Source organism: Acinonyx jubatus, chromosome B3 (genome assembly GCF_027475565.1).
Source record: "Acinonyx jubatus isolate Ajub_Pintada_27869175 chromosome B3, VMU_Ajub_asm_v1.0, whole genome shotgun sequence".
Classification (NCBI taxonomy): Eukaryota; Metazoa; Chordata; class Mammalia; order Carnivora; family Felidae; genus Acinonyx; species Acinonyx jubatus.
Genome location: NC_069386.1, coordinates 45402083 through 45425942, shown reverse-complemented (window position 1 = coordinate 45425942; position 23860 = coordinate 45402083). Strand labels below are relative to the sequence as shown.

The 23860-nt window shown below is 42.5% G+C and overlaps 1 protein-coding gene across 1 annotated transcript in view; it reads left to right on the top strand.

Annotated features, from left to right (window-relative positions):
- Window positions 1–23860, top strand: part of LIPC (lipase C, hepatic type) — a 159737-nt gene that overhangs the window by 2625 nt on the left and 133252 nt on the right. The window contains exon 2 of the mRNA XM_027067364.2: window positions 17973–18099. Within this exon, the coding sequence (XP_026923165.1) occupies window positions 18015–18099 (85 nt within the window). The 5' untranslated portion in view covers window positions 17973–18014. The remainder of the gene's footprint in view (window positions 1–17972; window positions 18100–23860) is intronic.

Genomic DNA, 23860 nt, shown 5'->3' with positions numbered 1-23860 from the left:
ACCAGGATTCTTCATACTAGTCTTTTAACATTTCTGTAAATTTAAAATAATATAAAAATAAACATTTACAACAACAAAAAACAAATTAATAACAACTTCTAACAACAGCAGCAAAAATTCTCCTCAGCAACAGGGTGAAGTAGGAAATTAAGAGCATGATATTAACTTCAGGAATATTATAAAATCGAAAATACCACCTGTCATAAGTCAGGGGAGTACAAACAATCAGGGCCCAGAGGGAAAGACAGAGATGCATTTTAGAAATATGAAATAAGTCAACAAAGCATGTGATTTCAAATCTTATAAAAAGAAAAGAGTCAACATAAGGAAAAATAGGAAGAAATTAATAAAGATGTAGAACAAAAATAAATAAGCTGAAAAAAAATCAGTGGAAATAATAAATAAATTTAACTGTTCACTCTCTTGAAAAGATTATAAGATAAATCAAAATGCTTGGAAATATAATAAATAAATGAAAAGGTATGAATCAACAAAATTAAATACAAGCAATTGATATAAGGGATTTTAAACTATAAATGATTGCAATGCACAGTTTATGATAATTCAAAATGTGCAGCCAAAGGGACAATACAAAATATAAAATCAGCAAAAGAAGATGTAGAAAACCTGAAAATAATGGTGAAGGAGGAAGAACTTAAGAAACTCATTAGAAATGTAACCTAAACAACTTCAGTGAACAGTATTTCTGTATATTCAAGAAACAGATTTTGCCACATTATGTAATCAGTTCCAAATCATGGAGAAGCAAAGCCCAGTACTCAACGCATCCTAAAAGATAAGTATCATCCTCACCCACAAATCTGTGAAAAATACCACACGTGCGCACACACACACAAATGCAGTCTTAGGATGGCAAATGTACACAAGTGCCAATCCCAGTAAAACTGGTCTGAACAGATTACAACCAAGTTCAGGCATACAGTAGATTTTCCAAAAATAGTTGTTGCCTAAGTGAACAAATAAATATACGGGTATATGAATGAAGAACTTAATGCAGTCAATTAGCAAAGTCCACTGAGGCAAGAATGCCTTGTGCAAAGCATACATTTGCTAACTTATGAATCACCTCATCCACATCAGACTCAACAAGCATTGGCAGAAAAATCACTTTTCACTGAGCTTAGAGAGTGCAGGTGTGACAAGAAGAATGTGATAATCAATAAAGGTAAATTCTAGGAATGCCAAGAGATCACAACAAATCACAGATACCTTTGGTAAAGGGATTGCTTTTTTGTTGTTGTTGAAACTTAAAAGGAAAAAAATGAAGAAATGGAGATGCTACGGATGGGAGGGTCCTCAAATATTCCACTAAAGACACTCGAAAAACGGCTGATTCATAAAGGGCATTCTAATCTCCCCTTTTTCCTAAACCAGGAGATAAGGATTCCCATGTGAAAGATACCCTCCCAGTACCAGGGGGCAAGAACCATTCTTCAGTAGAGAATAAAAGCTAAAAGAAATCTGTACCAACAAACCTTGTTAAAAGGCTTCTTATCTTCTGTTAGCTTCCCTACATAATTTAGTTACTCGTCCACATTGCCTGCCTTTGTTTAACCCCATATAAAAGCACGTGGGTTTTGCCATGTCTTTGGGTCTTCATTTCCTTTTGAGGGTTTCTGTGTCCTGTAAAATCATACAAATCTGTATACTATTCTTCTGTTAGTCTGTCTTCAGTGGGTTTAATCCTCAGGCCCAACCAAAAAACCCTCAGAGAGTAAAGATAAATTTGCCTCCTCTACAGAATATTCCTGAAGGAAAAGACTGATGGATCTGACTACATGAAAATTTAAACCTGTTCAACAAAATAACACCTCAGGCAATGTGAAAATACATAATGCAGATTGGGAGGAGATGTTTGCAACACATATAACCACAAAAAATTAACATCAGTAAGAAAAACACTAATGAACTAATAGAAAGATGGGCAAAAGGTCTGAAAAAGCAATCTATAGCACAAGAAATCTAAAAGACAAATGATACAAGTAAAAAGATTCTCAAGCTTGTTTTACCGGTAATCAGAAAGATGAAAAATGAAGGGTGTCTGGGTGGCTCGGTCAGTTAAGCGTCTGACTCTTGACTTTGGTCAGGTCATGATCCCATGGTTTGTGGGTCTGAGACCTGCATTGGGCTCTGTGCTGACAGCTCAAGGCCTGGAGCTTGCTTGCTTCATATTCTGTGTCTCCCTCTCTCTCTGCCCTTCCCCCTCTCGTGCTCTGTCTCTCCCTCTTTCTGTCAAAAATAATCATTAAAAAAATTTTTCTTTAAAAGAAAGATGAAAAATGAGATACCATCAAATAGTCTGGCACTATCAAGTGCTGATGATGACATGGAAAAATTAGATCAACTTTCACATTTTGATGATTATGTGCTTATTGGCATAACCATTTTTGGGAAAAAATGGTCAACATCTAACAACACTGAAGAGAACCATATCTTACAAACCAAGAGATTTCACTTCTAGGAGTAAACTGTAGAAGCGTTGCACTTGTGGACAATGCAAGTCCATTGCGGCATTGTTCGTAACAGCAAAAAACACACAAACAAAAAAGTAAACCAGACAAATATCCATCAACAGAACCAACAAATTGTGATATACAATGAGACCACTTATAGCAGTTTTATCAATAGAGGTCAATCTCAAAAATATAATGCTGGATTAAGAGCCAAGTACAGATAAATAAGTAGAGTGTAAAAATTTGTAAACATAAAAAATAATGCTATATATTTGAACAGCTACATACATATGTTGCAAACATATACATAAAGGAGAACCATCAGCACCAGACTTCAGATGTGGTTGCCTCTGAGCAGGGAAAAATGAGATTGGGTTTGGGAGGAGGTACACAGGTATTCAATTTCATAACAAAAATAAGAAGCATATATGTTTGGTTTTGATGGATCTGGGTAGCAGGGTGGAATTCACAAATATTCATTATACTGTGTTTGAAATCATTGTTAAATGAGCTGCCCAGTTTTAAAAACACATAAAAAATACAAAAGTATATAAGCTAGTATATAAAATATATAAACATCATTAATAGGTAATTCACAAAGAAAATATCCAATAAAAATGGGAGTGGTGGGAAATCCAACTTTAACTCACTAATTAAAAAAATTTAAATATACACATACCATTTTGGCTTATCAATGGAACATGAAATTGCAAAAATGTGAATAGCTAATGTTAACAAGGGGGAAAGATGGGTAGGAGGGGAGACCACATCCATTCACTCTGATGGAAACTTAAATTTGGCAGTATATGTGAAAAAAGCAAAAAATTAAAAACTTAAATACACACACACACACACACACACACACACACACATTTATAACCTTTGCCTCAGAAATTCTACTTTAAGAAACTTAAGAGCATAGGAAGTGATCAGAAATGTGGGCCAAGATTTATGCTTAGGTATCTGTATTGCAGCACTGTTCATCATAGTGATGTCTTAAAAAAAAATAGAAAATTGAGGTCATTATGATACACATGTAACTGTTTCAAATAATATTTTATTTTATTTTTCAATGTTTACTTATTTATTTTGAAAGAGACTGAGATAGCACAAGCAAGGAAAGGACAGAGACAGAGGGAGAGAGAGAACTGCAAGCAGGCTCCACACTGTCAGCACAGAGCCCGATGTGGGGCTTGACCCCATGAACCATGAAATCATGACCTGAGCCAAAACCAAGAGCTGATGCTTAACCCACTGAGCCACCCAGGCGCCTCCAAATAATATTTTAAAAGAATATCTAATGCTGCTGAAATATGTCATTAATATGTTACGACAGGTTATAAAAGCATTTGTACAGTATGTTTGTTTGCAATTGTATTTTTAAAAACAGATAAATTTGGAGGTATCCAAATCACAATGTCAACAGTGGTTATCTCTGGATGGTGAAATTTCATTATGTTTTTCTTTTTGCTCTTCATTTTCTTTTCAATAACAAATATTTAATGATTTTACAATAGAAAAAGTTATTTAAAATAAAACATTCACCAAAATAAGCTTTGGTTGGCTAAAGATTCCAATATAAAATCTAACTACGGAAGAATTTGCAAAAAGTTTTGAAAAAAAGTGTTTATCACCTCTCTGGGGGAATTTTAACTTTCTCAGCTTTGAAACAATTTTAATGATTGCACTATAAAAATTAGCATTACTAAAGATTTTTGAAGAGGGAAAATATTTCTATCAAACATTACAAAGAATTAAGATCTATCACAATTAGCTAATTCAAATTGTAAAATCAATGTCAATTTGCAAAAGACAAATAGGTAAAAGACAGGACCATTCCCATAAGGGAAATATAATTAGTAGAGAAACAGAGGGGGAAAATGTTAATTCTCTCCAGAAATCAAAGAAATGTAAATGAAAGCAGTCTAAAGATGACAGTTTACATATTCTAAAAGAACCATAAAAAAAAAAAAAAGTTGAATGCTAATATCCAGTGCTGGTGAAGCTGCCCAGAAATTGACTCATAAATTCATTTACAACTATATCATTCCTACCCTTTAGGCAGAAATGTTACCACTCAGAATTTATTCTTAAGAAATACTTTGGCAAAAGCAGGAAGGTCCCTCTTCATCTACTTGACTACTAAATGTTGGAACTTCCAGGACTCAGCCCTTTGGCACCTTCTCTCTTCCATCCATGTGCATGCACAGTTTGGAGGAGCTCATCCATACATGCACCAAGACCTCTGTCTTCAAAGTTCTCCAGGGGGACAACAGACCAGTGCAGAGATTTTCCTGGGGATGGGTGAAGAGAAATGGATGGACCTTGAGGGCAGTTCAAGGACTCTGAATTCAGTCAAAGAGGCAATAAAGACAAGAGGGGCCAGCAAAGAGAGTCAGAGAGATGCCTAAAGCAATTTTCACCATAGTATTAATCACTTAGGTTATTAACCTAACATTCCAGGCTTTATCCACTAGAGAGTACCAGTGAGCTCATCAGTAATTTCCTAATTGCACTAGCCCTCAGCTCACCTGTAGGCCACAAGATCTCAGCTGCCCTTGAACACCACCTCCATAAACCCCTTGAACACTCCCTCTAGAGCCCTACCATGCTAGCAGCCAGAATTTTCCCTCTGCTAGTGGCCCCCCAGGACTATGTGGCAACAAGGTGCATCCTACTTGGAGGTCAGGAAGCAGACCTGCTTGAACCCCACGTCTCACATCATATCTTGGTTCCACAAACATACTTATTTACTTGGTGTCCCAGTCTGGGGTCTCCACTTCATGTGAGTCCTTTTACAGCTTAAGGATGTTTGGACGTTTACCATCTTTCATAATCATGACCTCAGGAGGTCACCAGTTTCATTATCTCCACTGTTCAGAGGTCATGACTGACCCAAGGCAGAGCCGGGCTCAAGTCCTGATATTTTGCCATTGGTCCATGTCTCTCTCCATGGCACCAAGTTTGGCCAAGACTGGGTCCTGCTACTCAATTAACAGCCTACCATTTCCTTTTTTGTTTATACACTGTGAAAAAATGGACAAGGTGAGTTACTTTTCTATCAAGAGCTAAAACAAGCAGGTTTGCTGCAGAGATGATATGACAGCAAAAGAAAGAGTCCCCAGAGGCAAGGAGCCTTGTGTAAATCTGACTGTGTTGTCGGCCCAGCTCCAAGATCCCAATTACACACCAGCTGACCTGTGAGATCTAATCTCCGCTGTTTCCTAAGGCATCAGGACAATTCGCTATCCCAGGAGTTCTCGGAACCATCAGATTAGGAGTAAAATTGTGGAGTAAAAAATGGCTCTCTCCAGGGTAGCACTCCAGGCCCATAAATTTAAAGGAAGCTTAGACACAGCAATATTTTCCTCCTCCTATCCCTGAACTTTGCCTAGAGGTAAAACTCCTTCCCCAACCTGGCTCACTCAGGATAAATACTTGCTCCTCTCCTGCAGAACGCAGGCTGCTAAGGGGAGGGAGGGCAGGTGTCACACCTGTGGGGTTCACCTGAATGATCTGACGGTTTCTCAAGGTATAAGAAATGGGGCTGATGGAACCCTGAGACATTCAGAAATTCCTCTTTGAAGAGATGCCCCCTCCGCCAGACTCAAAGGGAAAAAACAAACTTCTCAAAGGCAGATTTGCACCAACTGGCCTGGGCAGGACCATATAGACAATCTTCTCTGGTGCCCACTATGCACTGCCCCCAGGGGTGCATAGATTCTCCAGCCCATGGACATGTCTCCTAGGGTCTGAGGAGTCCAACCAGGGATAGATTCACCACCAAGCTCCTACACCTGACTCAAGAAAACCACCTCTCCAGGCCGTGGGGTACTATCCCCTGTAAGGAGGGCCTTTCCCAGTCTAGAGACTGTTTTCTCTGGCCACTAACTTGAGAAAAGAAACCACGTTTTCAAATTTAAATTCAGGGTAGCTGGTTCAAGACGGGGAATGGGAATTACTCAAAAAACAACAACAAAAAAGCAAATATTGGACAGAGGAGGCTTTATTTTTTAAATAGAAGGGAATACATCACATCACAATCTACACAGTTAATTTCAAAATCAAGAACAGGAAACAGATGCCATCTATACTTTTTTTCAAAAACACTGTAACTAGTTCTCCTATTCTTTATTATAGATGGAGGGGGGTGGAGAGAAAGGGAAGGAACATGTAAGTGTAGGAAAAATAAAAAGCACAGTGAAAAATTGTAATCAATAAAAATAATAATAGCAGGCATGTGTTGTGCTGGGCACTGTGCTAAGCACAGTTTATGGTTATCATTTATTCCTCCCCCAAACCCTTAAGGTAAATAATAGTACTACCCCTGAGTTAGAGTAGGGAACTGAGATTTTAAATCATTTTCCCACTAATCGAGCCATGAAGGGAGAGGGCAGCATAGAGATCCAGCTGTCTGTTCTCACAAAGCCTCCTCTTAAGAGACAAAGATACAGAGACAGCCTTTCCTCTGGAAGGAAACTTACCCTGCTATCTTTAGAATTCTGTAGCTAAATACTTCCCTTTATCATTTCTCAACAATAGGAGTTACAGGGTAAATTTTGTGCTTCAATGGAAAACGATGCATTGTCTAACCACTGCACAGCCTTCCTGAGTTATCTGATTCGAGTCTTCATTGCCCTTGAGGCATTTTACAACGCTGTACATCACAGATAACTAATAGCAATGCAAAATGCAAATCCTGCCCAGTCCTGTGTGGATGTCCGATTGACTTTCCTCCTGCAATGGAAGAAGCTAACTGTGCCTCCATTAGCACATTTCAACATTCTTGTATCCATATATATTTGGGGGAGGGGGGGTTGGCTTCTTCTTTGAACTAGTTATAGAAACACCCTTACCAGCTTCCTCATTAACAAGTTAAATAAAATATTTACCATATATTCATTTTTAATATCTGAATGACAGCCATGATTTTATCTTTTTTTTTTTTTTTAAATCTGTCTTAACAGAATTATCAAAGCTTGTCAAAGCATCCCATGCCTTTCTGGAGGACCCTAGGCATGATCTAACCCAAATGGTTTCAAGAGCACCTGGGTAACCGGCAATGCTGTATAAATAAGGTCATGCGTAGCATAGACTTGCCCTAACAATTTCCATCAAACACTGTTCTGTCCATGGCAAAGCTTCATGGGCAAGAACGCCAGTCCGCTCGTTTTCCCTGGACTTTTTTTTTTTTTTTACTGTTGATTGGGGAACATTCTTCTGAATATAAATTATATAATTCCATCACACCATCCATTGCTTTTATCCTGAGCTAGTCTCATGGACTATTTCAGGGCTCTCTCCATGAAATAGCTGAGAAAGCGTTTGAGAACACTTGTTTTGAAAATAATAATCTAATAAACACACAATCTATGTCTTTATTGGCAGTTCAAGAGCACACAGCACAATCCCAATTTTTTTTTTGACCTTAGATACACTAGGATGTCACCCTTGGCAAACCTGCCTTTGGTTGGGTTTTGGAGTTAGACAATTGTAATTGAAATCCCATTCCACCACTTACTAGAATGTGGATTTGGGCAACTCAGTAACTTCCTTAACCCTCAGTTTTCTTTGCTGTACAAAGAGGAATAATCACACCTGTGTCATAGGATTATTTCTGAGGTTTCAGTGAGTTACATGGCCAGCCTGGCACCTTTGGGAATTGGTCTCTGAGCTGTTAACCCCTGACTTCTAGGCCTGTCTACCAGTCAATGACTACTGCATCATCAAGACACCATATGTGGTGGAAAAATGGTGAGTCATTGGTAGCCCTTGAAGCAGATCACTGGGAACTGCTCTTCATTTTTTGCAGCCAAAGACTTCATTTGCTAATGAAGCTTTTGTGAGATGAGTGTGTGACACAGTATATAGACCCGCTGCTGCAGAGAGGTTTGGGCATCTCAATCTGAGATACTTCAGCCCTGCCTGATGCCCAGGATGGTGTCAGTGCCACTGGGTATCCCATATTCAGAAGCACAGGGACCCAGCATGCTGACACCCCACCTTCCCAACCTGTGTCTTTGGTCTGCTTCAATCAGTTACTCAGTTTGTGACTTCGTTGGTCTCCCTGAGGAACCGAACATCATCACTCATCACCAAGCCCAACCAACAAGCCAAGCAGCTAGAGCAGGCAGGCAGAGTCTAGTCTATACCCTCCCTCTTTCCCACAGAGGAGAAAACCCTTGGTCAATTTTAAGGAGTCAGCAAAGTTCCATGCCTATCTGGTTGTTCTAAACCAACTTAAATCTTTATTTCCTTTTGCTTCCAAGCAATCAGAGAAATAAAAAGATTTTCCATTCTATTGAAACTACTAAAGTCGTAAGAGGCATTACTGATTCCAGAGTATCTGGTGACCAAAAACAAAACAAAACAAAAAGGCTATTCTGGTTTTGGGGTTTTGGTTTGTTTGTTTAACTGTTCCACAAACCACAACTGTAGTTCAGACAGGGAGAGTAAATGGACCAGCACAGAGCAGGAAACAAAAATAAGTGCAGAAAGAGCTCGATTCTTTGCTGACCAGCTACCTTGATCTTCACTTTAGACTGGAACTGAGAGAGCAATAGAGGTCACAGGGACCTAGAAGTCCTCACATCCGATGTGCATCAATTAGACACGTGACCTTGGACAAGGAATCTGAAAGCCTCCGTTTTCTCACCTGTAAAATGGGGGAAATAACTCCTACCTCATTTGTTACAAAAGTCAAATGAGCTTTGACTCTGCCAACACCTGTCAGAGGTGCCTTCCACGTGATAATGTTTGATCTCATGATTCCATTTGACAGAGGAGAAAACTGAGCCTGAGAGAAATTATATAATTTGCCCAGGGTTACAAACCTAGTCTGAGGCAGAGCCAATGCAAAGTTTATCTGCAAAATTTTATCAATAAAGGGATGATGATCTTGATGAATAAATATCTGCTTGAACTTCTTAAAACACTTCGTTCTTTTGAATAGTCTAAAAGCTTACCTGCAAACTTGTTTTCACCTTTCATATGTCTACTGATGTTAGAAAAACTTTTAAAAAATATATGGAAAGGTTAAACTCCAGGCCAACCCCATTCCAAAGGAGGATGTGTTCCAAGCCTTCTTGTTTTCATCATAGTCCCACATGGTACAAAAATGTCTACAGACTGATCGGTGGCCCAATAAAAGCTGGGTCACTTTCCCGATGGCAGCCTGGCCCCAAGAAGGAGTGAGAGGTGTCCTTTTCCAATGACATGACCCTAAAAGTGTCATAAATTTCATCTTGGGAGAGAGTACGGTTCAGACATAGGGAAGAAAGCCCCATGCAGTTGTGAGGAAAGCCAGACACACAGGGCTTAAGGACTAGTGGTTGTTAAGAAAACTGATCCTGGACTCAGATGGCCCTCATTCCCCCTCTCTCTGCCTTTTACTGGTAAGATATGGTTTTGTCCCAGTTCTTAATCTCTTAAATCTCAACCATAAACCAAGGGAAATAATAGTACCATTCCAAAAGTTATTGTTTCAATTACTCTTTTCTGAGAATTCCAACCTGAGGCTGCCCTTCCTCCCTATCCCCAGTTTCTGAAGATGAAAGAAAGAAAACCTGATTCTGAATATAAAACTCTGTTTCTTTCATAAGTGAACTTCACCACAATCCCCTGGCTTCTCCCCACCAGGGACTTGCTCTCTTTATCTCTGTAAATTATTTATTTCTTTTCTTCTGATTAACTTTCTTATCACCATTACACTAAAAGAAAAGGTTACCGTCAGGTCATCAAATGCCAGTCTCTTGAAATGTCTATTTCTTCAAGAAGCTTTTCAAATTAAAAGAGAGCAAGAATTGGGCAATTTTTAAGAATCTAATTATAAAGCCATTATTATTTTAGACGGAGGATTATAGACAGTGCTGATAACTCTGCTGGAGACTCCAGCCTCCATGGGATCAGGCCTACCCCCTTCTCAGTTCATGGGAAATGAAAAGTTCCCCTAAAACCACTGGACTTTTTTTTTTTTTTTTTTTTAACGTTTATTTATTTTTGAGACAGAGAGAGACAGAGCATGAACAGGGGAGGGGCAGAGAGAGAGGGAGACACAGAATCCGAAACAGGCTCCAGGCTCTGAGCTGTCAGCACAGAGCCCGACGCGGGGCTCGAACCCCAGACCGCAAGATCATGACCTGAGCCGAAGTCGGACGCTTAACCGACCAAGCCACCCAGGCGCCCCACCACTGGACTTTCTTGAACGTGCAAATGACTAAAGACCCCACTAATGGATCTAGTGACTCCGCCACTGTATTAATGGAGTCAACCACATTACAGTCAGGTCATTAAGGCCTAGGAGCCTGTCTATCCCTCTAGCTCAGAGTCTTCACCCCTTTTCAATGGAGCACCTTTATCAGTTGTAAAAAAAACCTTGAGCACTCCCCCCCTCAAAATATATGGGTATGTATATGCTTACAAATTATATAGCACCAATATATTACATAGTGCCATATACTAATTATATAGTATGAAGGTATATCAAATATTATATATAGCTCTTGGAGCCAAGATGGCGGAACAGCATGGAAGTTTTTTGTGTGTCTCCCGTCCATGAAATACAGCCGGACCAACACTAAACCATCCTGCCCACCTAGAAAACTGATCTGAAAATTAACACAACCATCTGCACAACCTGAACCACAGAATTCAGCAGGTGCGAGGCGCGGAGAGGTGAAGTGGCGGAGAGAGAAGCTGCAGGGGGCAGGGGAGCCATTTTTGCATGTGGAGAGAGGACGGAGACGGGGGAAGGGGGGAGAATACGGGAAAAGCACCCCCTTCCCCAAAAAGCAGCTGGAGGGAAAGTGGAAAAGTGGAAACAGCCGCAGGCACTGAACTAAAAAGGGAGAAACGAGAGGGTTTAAATTCCATTAGGACTATCAACAGGGGAAGCGCTGAGTCTGAAACTCCGCAGCTCAATACCTGGCGGTGCTCTGGTGGGAAGGGCGAATCCCCGGGAGCAGAGTGGGGTCCGGAGGTCTTCAGGCCACACGGAGAGAGGCGGTTCCCCTGCTGGGAGAACACCTGGTAGAAGCTGTGTGGGTCCCCCAAAGGCAAGGCCCCAATGGACCTGGGAGAACAACCACATTCGCTGGTACTGGAACAAGGTCGTTAAGGGTGAAGCCTGGTGCCAGATGTGTGTTGTGATTTTCCATAGTCCCTGAGGCGCTGCTGCTACACTATCTCGCGAACTTTTTCTGGGGCGGGCTGGCACCTGGCCTCACTCTCTGGGCATCGGCAGCAGCAGGGTCCAGCAAGCGTTGCTGGCACCCCGCCATTGCTCGGCGAGACCCTCCTGCAGACGGGCAGAACAGGTCAAAGCCACAGTCCCTCACAAGCAAGGGATCAGGAAAAACAGCCGCATCTGAGACCAAACTCAGGAGGGAGGTGCTACCTGGGGCTTGGTCACGGACTGTGTAAAAGCGGGGAGTGGATGGAAGCCGAAGACGAAGGACGGGTGCGCGATTGCTGATCGGGGAGAACAGCTCTGACACTAGACGTCGGGTAGTCGGGTGACGCCATTTTTGCCGCTCCCGCGCATGCGCACACGCACCTACAAGCGCCATAACAATCCATCCCAGTAAGCTAAGCAGCGCCATCTAGTGGAGAATGGAGCCATTACACTAAGCCCCGCCCAGCTGGGCCAACCCCGCTCCTCAGGAACACAAGTCTCTCCGCCTGCTTAGTTTATGGACTATAAAGCACTTCATAATTTGACTTCTAGGGGGAAACGAAGTCATTTCACTCGTATTTCAGTCTGTTCACTGGTCCATCTATTCAATTTTCTTTCTTTTTTTTCTCTCTTCTTTGTTTCTTTTCTCTTTCTTGAATACAGAAAGAGAAAAAATTCATTTTTACTTTCAATTTTTATGAAAAATATTTTCTTTTCTTTAATTTTTTCTATATTTTCTACCTTTGTATAACTTTTTTCAAATTCTATTTTACTTCCATCATTTCATTTTAGTCTACTTCAGGGTATTCATTTTTTCAAATTTTCAAGTGATTTCCTTTTTTATTTCTTTCCTCTTTTTTCTCTAATCTATCAAGTCCCTTTCAACACCCAGACTAAAACACACCTAGGATCTAGCATTATTTATTCTAATTTTTGTGTGTGTGTTTGTTTTTAATTTTTTAATTTAAATTTTTTTTTAATTTTAATTTTTTTAATTTTAATTTTTTAACCTCATTAATTCCTCTTCTCCCTTCAAAATGACAAAACAAAGGAATTCACCCCAAAAGAAAGAGCAGAAAGAAACGACAGCCAGGGACTTAACCAACACAGATACAAGCAAGATGTCTGAACCAGAATTTAGAATCATGATAATAAGAATACTAGCTGGAGTCAAAAATAGATTAGAATCCCTTCCTCCAGAGATAAAAGAAGTAAAAGCTAGTCAGGATGAAATAAAAAATGCTATAACTGAGCTGCAATCTCGAGTGGAGGCCAGGGCGGCAAGGATAGATGAGGCAGAACAGAGAATCAGCGATATAGAGGACAAACTTATGGAGGATAATGAAGCAGAAAAAAAGAGGGAGATGAAGGCAAAAGAGCACAATTTAAGAATTAGAGAAATCAGTGACTCATTAAAAAGGAACATCAGAATCATAGAGGTCCCAGAAGAGGAAGAGAGAGAAATAGGGGTAGAAGGGTTATGTGAGCAAATCATAGCAGAAAAGTTTCCTAACCTGGGGAAAGACACAGACATCAAAATCCAGGAAGCACAGAGGACTCCCATTAGATTCAACCAAAACCGACCATCAACAAGGCATATCATAGTCAAATTCACAAAATACTCAGGCAAGGAGAGAATCATGAAAGCAGCAAGGGAAAAAAAATCCTTAACCTACAAGGGAAGATAGGTTTGCAGCAGACCTATCCACAGAAACTTGGCAGGCCAGAAAGGAGTGACAGGATATATTAAATGTGCTGAATCAGAAAAATATGCAGCCAAGAATTCTTTATCCAGCAAGCCTGTCGTTCAAAATAGAAGGAGAGATAAAACGTTTCCCAGACATAAAAAATACACACACACACACACACACACACACACACACACACACACACACACAATTTTCCAAGGTAATATTTTAGTCCATCCATGCTGCTGTAATAGGTTATCATAGACTGGGTGAACAACAGAAATTTATAAACAAAAGAAATTTATTTCTCACTGTTCTGGAGGCTAGAAAGTCCAAGATCAAGGGATCAGCAGATGTGGGGTCTGGTGAGATCCTCACAGATGGCCATGTTCTCACTATAACCCCAGAGGAGCAAAGGAGCAAAGAATTGGGGTGCCTGGTGGCTCAGTTGGTTAAGCGTCTGACTTCGGCTCAGGTCACAGTCTCATGGTCTGTGAGTCCAAGCCCCACATCCAGCTCTGTGCTAACAGCTTGGAGCCTGGAGCCTGCTTTAGATTCTGTGTCTCCCTCTCTTTCTGCCCCTCTCTGGTTCACACTCTGTCTCTCTCTCCCCAAAATAAATAAACATTAAAAAAATTTTTTTTAAAGAAGCAAGGAATCTGTGTGCAGTCTTTTTTACAAGGACACTCCCCCCACTCATGAGGGCTCTGCCCTCAGGACCTTATCACCTCCCAAAGACCACATCTCTAATACCATCACTTTGGGGGCTATGCTTTAACATATGAATTTTAGAGAGGCATCCAGCCTCTAGCAGAAAATATAAAAACATCTTTAGGGCCTATTCTGTTCTTCTTGTGCCCTGATAGACCTCACAGAAGCCAGTTAGAGGCAATGGTTCAAACTTCGTGGAGAACTTGTTTTTTGAATGAAAGCTCTCCAGGCCTCAGTCCTAGAAGCTTTAATTGGATTGTTCTTGGGCTGTCCCCAAACCTGTCCACTCCCTGAGATCTCAGGCTGACTCTGATTCCAGTGCTCAGATTTTGAAATTACTGGCCCAGACCCTCTCTTTGGCTACCCTTTTCATTTTATCACTATGGTCCTACTGTTATCTACCTCCTGGAGACCCTCTTGTTTCCCTATGTAAATTAAAACAATCAAACAATAATAATAACTGCCATTTATTATTTCTTACTTGCCAGGATTGCTTTATCTCTTTCCATTATGCCCTTTAACCTGATCAGGTAGATATCAGTAGTCCTTGTACAGATGGAAGAAAAAACACTAAAGCTCAGAATACTCAGGTCTTGCCCCAGGTTACCCAGTTAGGAAGTGGTAGGCCAGGGATTTGAACCTAGACCTGTCTGATTCCAAAGCCCGGGCTCTTGACCACTGAGTATGCTGTCTCCAGAATAAGTGACTGCATTTACTGAACTTCTACTATGAACCAGGCACTGGGCTCTGCACGTCACATGCACATCTCTAATACTCATGACGTATCTGCTTTTGTACAGAGATGATTCTCAGGCTGCAAATTCTGATGTACACGAAATGTCTTTACTTTCTGTAAGCCATCTGAATTACTGACTCCAAACTCCTGTTTTTCAAGCCCTCCCGGATTTCTTCTTTCCACCCCACCCCCACCCCCAGTGTGCCATAGTTCTGGATCAGACACAGCAACACCTAGGCCTGGGGGTGGGGGTGCCGCCTGGTTCTCTCTCATCCACCCCCCCAGGTGGCCATGGAGGGGCCTGTCCTCCCCATCTTCCATGACCTGTTAGTGCTGGAGGCTCACTGCTCTCCTACTTCCCGCCAGGCACAGGGGCATCCTTTTGCCCATCTGCCAGCACCACATAGCCATATCCCCCTTGGGTTCTTACCAACTTCCGGCAGGGTTTCTGGGAAGCCAAGGACGGTCTCCTTTGCCCTCAGACCTACAATCTTTTCATCTCCACTGACCTGCGAAGCCCAAGAGACTTTCTTTCTGATGATGGGAAGGTGGGGTGCTCCTGCTTCCTTTAAAATATGTTTAGCCTTGGGGTGCCTGGGTGGCTCAGTCAGTTAAGCGACCGACTCTTGATTTTGGCTCAGGTCGTGATCTCACCGTAATGAGATCGAGCCCCATGTTGGGCTCCACACTGGGCGTGGGGCCTGTTTGGGATTTTCTCTCTCTCCCTTCCTGTCTCTCTGCCCCTCCTCTGCTCATGTGCATGTTCTCTTTCTCAAAATAAATAAATAAACGTAAAAACAAAACAAAACAAAACATGTTTAGCCCTTTGCTTGTCTTTCTTGGTTAAGATTCATTTGTCCTAGGTCCTAAGTTTGGGGAAGAAAGAGGATTTGTAGAATTCCCTCTGGTTTGCCCTTCTTAAGTGGAAGCAAGAACAAGGGGGAGATGTTGGGAGAAAAATCATATTAAGTTAGTATTTCAAAGTATTATCTCTGGCTCATGCTATCCCATTTTACAGGTGAGGAGATGAAACTCATTAAGGTTAAGTAACATTTTGCTCGGCTAATAGATAGGAGACCCAGCATCCTCAGGCTCTGGAAATCTGATTCTCTGTGAAGTCCTCCTCTCTTCCCTGCCAGGAGTCTCCCCGGCAAGCTTCAAGGAAACACAGCAGAGCTTGTGCATTAAAACCACCACACAAGGGTGATGGGTTAGGAAGGCAGAGCTTGGGCAGACAGGTGCTGTCTGTATAGCACCCCTGAAAGGGAACAGGCATCTTTCCTCCTATTCCACCCGAAGAGAGCCTCACAAAATGAGTTGGCATGCGATGATCCTAGGGAGATTTTGGTGAAGCAGGGACTTACAAGGGCCAGAACTTTGAAAGCCTCTTCCCATGTAGAAAGTGGTAAGAGAGTTTACTCTGCAGACATTTAGGAGGGAAGCGTCTTAGATATTCCAAAGCCACTTGGATACACTGGTATCTTGATGAGTTAATTTGCAGAGCAGACGCCCAACTTACCTAACTGCCTACTCAACATTTCCAGTTGAATGTCTGAGAGGCATCTCAGACTCCACAGGGTCAAAGCTGATTGCCTAATCTTCCCCGACCAAGCCTGTTCCACTCACAGCCTTCCCCACCTCAGCTGATATCAACCCCATTGTCCACTTGCTCAAGCCAAAGTCCTTGAAGTCATCCTCAGCACCTCTCTTTGCCTTACAGCCCACATTCCAGTAGTCAGGAAACTCTGTTGCACCCGCCTTCCAAATATACCCAACACCATCACTCCTCAATTCCGCTCTTACCATGCTGAACCAAGCCACCATCACTTCTCACTGGATCACTACAATAGCCTCCTCACACATCTCCCCAACTTGCACCCTTGCTCATTTATAATCTGTCCCTGGCCTTGCAAACCAGAACGATCTTTTAAAGATACAATGCAAATCATGTGACTCTTCTCCTCAGGATGGTTTCCTATGTCTCAGATCATGAAAGTCAAAGTCTTTATAAGGGTGTCTCCTTGATCATTGGCTTCTTTGTTGTTCCTGGAACAGACCAGGCATGCTCCTACCTCAGGGCCTTTGCATTGGGTGCTCTGGCTGTCTGAAGCTCTCTTTCCCAATATGTCCACAGAGGCAACTCACCGAAACCCTTGTTTAAAGTTCAACTTCCCAACAAGGCTCATCCTGACCATTTAAAATCACTATCTCCCCCCACCTCCTGAATTCTGCTATACTTTCCCTTTTTCCATAGCTTATTACACTCTACAATCTACATAAATCTCTTGTTTACTATGTTTATTTTCTATCATCTGACTCCTCCTCCCCCCAGTGGCATATAAGCTTCACAAAGCCTGGAATCTTGGTCTGTTTTGTTTACTTGTATGTCCCAAGAGCCTAAAACAGTGCCTGGAACATAGTAGGTATGCAGGGGGAGAAAAGTTGGAATAAATAAAGTTGAAATAAAACTAGAGACCCAAGGAATATCATAAGAGTCGTACACAGTAACATTTCCCCTGCCTGACTTCTCAGTCCTCTACACAAGGGAACATTAGCACAGAGGAGAGTTTTTTCTGGGGTCACCTCCCAATGGGGCCCCCCTCAAAGGCATTCAGTCCCACATCTTTGCTTCTGTGTCATCCTCTTCTTACACTGAGGTTAGAGCTTTTCTGCCCCCTTCAGCCATAGAAACGTTTACCCCACCAACTCTTTGACTTGAGGCACCAGCCATTTTGCTAAATTCAACAGAAAATGGGCCCTCCAGCTGCTCTCCACCTGGCAGAGCCCTTCTCTTTTTCTTTGTGCTTAGTCTGCAATTTGAAATACCACTGCCATGAACCAGCATCCCCTCTATCAGAGGGAGAGCTAGGCAACCGTGTGGGAGCCACCGACCCCTGACCTTTGACAGAATTTCCAAACACAACACATTAACCTAAATTGATTAATTTGGAACTATGACCTTGGCCCAAGAAGGTAAGAATACAAGACAAGATATTTGATTCTCAAAATGTATCAGGATTTTTAAAAAACTTTTGTAAATCAACTTTTTTTGTATTAGATATAGTTAGATCTGGGCTTGTGAGGGGGTAGCAAGCGAGGTGGACACTGGGTAACATGGTTAAATGTTAATTATTAATCAGCAGGCTTCCCTGACAAAGTATCAATAGGCAATCTCTTCTTTTTAACTTCAGGAATTAGCAAGAAGACCTTGGACCCCGGATGAAACAGGAGAAATGGAAAGTCCCCTGTGTGTCTCTATTTTCTTGGTTTTGTGCGTCTTTATCCAATCAAGTGCCCATGGACAAAGCCTGGGACTAGGTAAGAGCCTGCCTTTTCTGTGGAAATGGGCATGGATTTTTCGTTCTTAAATGTCTGTCACAAAGAACATTTGTGAAACAAATTCACTGAGTGTTCTTGACGGTGTGGGACAGAACTTGATTCTATTAGTGGCATCACGGGTCACAGGGACATGTTGCCGTTCGTGCAGGACTGAAATTTTAGGAGATCTCTCTGGGGATAGAAGTCTAAAAGCACTTGCGCTTGCACTGAATTCTCTCCCTCATGTCTGATTCAGAACCCGTCATGCCAAGACTTGGGTCTTGGGAGAATGATCTGAAAGAGTTTGGGATCTTCCCGAGAGTTAATTTGGCATCTAATTTGTGGTTGGGGAGTGCAGCTTGCAATGAAATGCTCCGTTTTGCTGAGGTTGCCTGATTGCTGGCTGTCTGAGGAGAGAGGAATTTGTGGAGTCCTGTTTCCGGTCAGGTCTAAAGAAGAGACAGCGTTGCATATTTTCTAGACTTCATGTTTTTCTGCCACAGTTTTACTCTGAGACGGAGAGATCCAACAGCAGTCACACTTGTTTGATTTATAAATTCATAAACTTGATTGATGGCCAAAGGTAGATCCAATTGCTTGACCAGGTAGGTGGATTCCAGGTCCCTGGCTAAACAGTATATTGGATCAATAAATGATGGATATGAAGGAAACTGAACAGTTGGGCCAAATTAGACAGGTATTTGGGATTTTTGTGTGTGTGCTGGTTACTGGTCAGGAGCTACTCACTCTGAGGAAGAGACTTAGATTTTTCTTTCCTCAAAGACTATCTTTGGAAGGAGCTCCAAAAACCTTGAGAATCAGGAATTTAGTAACCAGGAATATACCTGAAATTTCCAGAATCTTTTGTTTCCCCTATAAGAAAAAAGGCCGTTGATTATTTTATTATTATTTTGTATCCTACATCAATACTAACTGGTAGTATTATTACCATTTCCTGAGCATTTTCTGTGCCAAGCACTATGCTGATTATTTTGTATTCATCATCTCATGTGTAAAGCCATGTCCAAACATGACAATAATGATTTAGAGCCAGCCAGGCAAAATTGCTGATGATTTTCATTCCCTGGGTTGACAGGGATTTTGCTAAAGGGCCTGTCCTGACCTTCGGCCCAGAATGTTGTTTTTGTTTGTTTATTTTCCGTAGATCTAGAAAAGTGCCTGTATCATAACTGCTCAATGAATTTCCATAGTCAGAACCTGCATCCCAGAAGCCTCCCTTGTGTACCCCTTGAGCGTTAACGTAGAGTATTTTGCCTCTGGGGGAACTTTTCATTAATGGAGCCATAGAGCATGTGCACTTTTGCCTCTGGCTTTTTCACTCAACATTATCCTGGTGAGATTCATCCGGGGCACGTGTATGTGGCGGTGACTCGTTCATTCTGGTGGCAGCAGCATTCCTTTGGGTAAACATACCTCCCTTTGTTCTTCCATTGCGTTGTTATTGGCCCAGACTATATTCTAGTGGAGACTTGGAGGTTGGAAGGCATGAGTGCCAAGGAGGAGGCTGAAGGGCAGGACGGCCTCCCCCAGGTTGCTGTGCATCCAGATTCCCTTCACCAGCTCTTGCGTCGCTCAGCTGCTGCTTTCCCGGTCTGGTTTGTCCAAAAGCTGAGGGAAACAGCCATGATTAGCAGGAGGGTTCTTCCGGGAAAGGAAGCAGAGTCAGGAGGCCTCCTGTTCCTTTGAGAGTAGAATCTCTGGGAAGAATTCTTCCTGAAAGGAGTGAGCCAGACAGATCTTGTGTGGATGAGGCTGGTGGGTCATCTTCCAAGGCACTGGCTGGAAGTAAGCACCCACAGTGGAGGCCTTGTCAGACAAGTACCTAGACTGGTGGCTCTCAACCAGAGACAAAATTATCCTCCACAATGTCCAAAGACATCTTTGGTTGTCAGAGTTGAAGAGAGAGGGCTATTGGCATGCAGTGGGCAAAGGCCAGGGATGCTGCTAAATAAACATTCTACCATGCACATGACAGCTCCCACAACAGGTTATCCAGGGCAAAGTGTCCAGAGTGGTTGAGAGCTGAGAAACCCTGGTCTATACCAAGCTCCCACTGTCACTAGTCATGGGCCAGGAAGTACTCCCCCGAGGACCTTTCCTCCTTAGCCCCACCCCTCCCAGCCTGCCTCTTTTTGTTTTTATTAATGACATTACTAATGGACCCACCAAGGTACTGTGTTCCCAGTATGTGCCAGATGTTACCCCATCCTCACCATGTGGTAGAGTGAGCCAGCACATAGGCGGCTTGCAGGGGTCCCATGGCTGTTCAGAGCAGAGCAGGGAGAAACACCTAGAGCTCAATCTGACTGAGCCTACAGGCCTTTCTTTCTGTTGTCCTCATTCTCGATGATTTGACAGCCAGAGGCCCCTCAAAACCAATACTGCTCAGTTCCCACCCAGAAAGACAGATTGGGACAGCTGTTCCAATCTGTCAGCACCAAGGGGAACCAGGTATGGGTAGCCTCCTGACGCCCCCGGGACACGGACCTACCATCACTGTCATCCCCAGTCCTCACTGCCTGAACCCCAGACCCACCACACTGATGTTGCCATGAGAGCTAATAGTGCTCTCAAACGGAGGATCCTGCCTCTAGACCCCAGCAGCCCCCACCTTCCAGGTGTCCACCACCACTGCCTCCAGGGGCCTGCTCCTCCCTCCAGTCTCAGCCGCAACTTCCAAATACCAGAAGCAGCTGAAGCCCATCCCTTCAGTGGCTCGTTCGCTTAACCCTGTGGCACAAGCATCTGCCATATACAAGGCAGTACATGAATGCCGCAGTTCTTAAACTTCCTGGTCTCAGGGCATCATGACATCCTGAAAAAATGCCTTAGGGGTCCAGAGAGCTTTTTTTTTTTTATATGGAATACAGCTATCAGTATTTGCCATATTAAAGACCAAAAGAGAGACATTTTTTAAAATGTTGGGGCGCCTGGGTGGCGCAGTCGGTTAAGCGTCCGACTTCAGCCAGGTCACGATCTCGCGGTCCGGGAGTTCGAGCCCCACGTCAGGCTTTGGGCTGATGGCTCAGAGCCTGGAGCCTGTTTCCGATTCTGTGTCTCCCTCTCTCTCTGCCCCTCCCCCGTTCATGCTCTGTCTCTCTCTGTCCAAAAAAAAAAAAATAAAAACGTTGAAAAAAAATTTAAAAAAAAAATGTTAATGCCGTTAAAAATAACGGCGAGCCAATCCCGTATCAATACATATTATGAGAAATACCTTGTAGTTTGCAAACAATGACAATAAAAAGGGAGTGACATTGATTTACAAGAAATGTTGCAAATTTCTTTAATGTCTGGCGTCAGAGGAGAGGACTGGATTCTATTACCGGTTTTTGTATTCAGTGCATTGTGGTGTATTGTTTTGTTTGGAGTACATGAAGACAATTAGCCTCACCTATCAGCCATCCCCCTGGCCTCAGCCCACACACAGAACCACTGCGTTCCTGCCGTGGACACTGCATCCCGCCTTGCCCCACCCGCCACTGTCCCCAACTCCCACCTCGAGCTGTCAAATCAGGGGTAGGCTGGGGGGTGAGGGGTGGGAGGTGGGAGTCACGTGCCCTGGAAGTCCACGATCAGGAGGTCATCCTTCATAGGGACGGTCATTACAATAGCAGAACCTGCTGAAAGTTGGTCCGTCTTTCATTTTATCACAATTCTAAATAATGTCAGTGGTAAAAAATAAACCTCCTACCCCCCAAAATAGTTTTTTGGTCAAAGTTGCAAATAACTTCTATGGTTACTGTTGAGTTTTATATATATGTTACCTTCAAAGGATCACACTTTTGTATTACTTATCCTTTAGTTAATATTACGTTCTCCATCGACGTTCATTTTGAGAGCTCCCAGTTACACGGTTGGCGCCTGACCTTCACGCATTCAGTGACGCGCTCACTGCAGGAGGAAGTGTATCACGGTTTCAAATCCCCCCAACTTGCTTTGATCATCTCATGCCTCCAGCCCCTGTGGGACTTATTGCATGTTCCTACATCTACACAGCAAATTCAGAATAAAAGATGATAGAGTGATTGTAAAAGCCAAGAAACAAAACCTCAAAACTTCAATTCTGTTACCCTCGGTGACCACTTAGAGTTTCTGTGCTTACAATTTAAAACAGTAAAACAGGGGCACCTGGGTAGCTCTGGGTTAAGCATCTGACTTCAGCTCTGGTCATGATCTTATAGCTCGTGGGTTCACGCTCAGCCTCGGACTCTACACTGACAGCACAAAGTCTGCTTCAGATTCTCCATCCCCCTCTCTCTCTGCCCCTAAGCTCCTCTACCCCCCAATCTCTCTCTCTCTCAAAAAAAATAAACATTTAAAAAATCAAAATGAAACAGTAAAATACATATTACAGTGAACTGTGAGGTGTAATACAGTTGGCCCTTGAACACCATGTGAGTTAGGGGCACCGACACCCTGTGCAGTCGAAAACCCACATACAATGGGGTGCCTGGGTGGCTCAGTCAGTCAAGCATCCAACTTTGGCTCAGGTCATGATCTCTAGGTTTGTGGGCTCAAGCCCCACGTCAGGCTCTGTGCTGACAGCTCAGAGCCTGGAGCCTGCTTTGGATTCTGTGTCTCCCTCTCTCTCTGCCCCTCTCCTGCTAAAGCACTCTCTCTCTCTCAGAAATAAACATTTAAAAAAAATTTTTTTAAAGAAAATCCACATATAATTTTTGACTCCCCCAAAACTTAACTACTAACAGCCTACTGTTGACCAGAAGCCTTACCAATAACATAAACAGTCAATTAACACATATTTTGCATGTCATATATATATTACATACCGTATTCTTACAATAAAGTAAGCTAGTGAAAAGAAAAAATGTTACTAAGAAAATAAGGAAGAGAAAATAAATTTACAATACTGTCCTGTATTTATGGGAGAAAAAATCTATGTACATTTGCACCCACATAGTTCAAACCTCTGTTGTTCAAAAGTCAACCATATTTTGTTTGGTAAGTAAAAATTTTAGTTCTTACAGGGAATACTTTTAATGCATTTGATTATCTTTAAAGTGGCAATATACTCTTCCTCCTAAATTGTTCATTGCTGTAAAACTAAAGAACAAATCAAGAAAATAGCAATTCCTGATTTTTGAAATATTCCTGAAAATAATTTTGTCTTACAGAGCAGAGGCATATTAAAATGATCTGTTCTGGGTATCAGATACATGAAGTATCTGAGTCTAATAAAGGAGATAAGATGTGTATATAACATTTTCTCACAAGAACATGGAATGTGCTGAGTACCAGCAGAGAGGAGTACAATAGATTGAATGCTTGTATTCCCCCCATATTTGTGTTGAAATCCTAACCCCAATGTGATGGTATTATGTGTGGCCTCTGTTCATAAGGGTGGAGGCCTCTGAATGGGATTAGCACCCTTATAAAAGGGATTCCAGAGAGCTTGCTCTTTTTCCAACATATGAGGAAACGAGGAAGCAGACTCTCGCCAGAACCTGACCGTGCTGGCACCCAGATCTCATACTTGCAGCCTCCAGAACTGTGGGATACAAGTTTCTGTTGGTTACAAGCCACCCAGTCTATGGCAGTTTGTTAGAGAAGCCCAAACTGATGAAGACAAGGGGCAGGTAGAGATGCAGAAGACACACGCTTCCACGTGTAGGGCAAGGGAAAGCTCTGGGGAGACCCACAGCACTTGAGCAGGGTCTTGCAGGGGGGAATCTAGACCAAAGAAAAGGAGGCTTTCCTTGTGCATAAGCAAAGGTACACAACC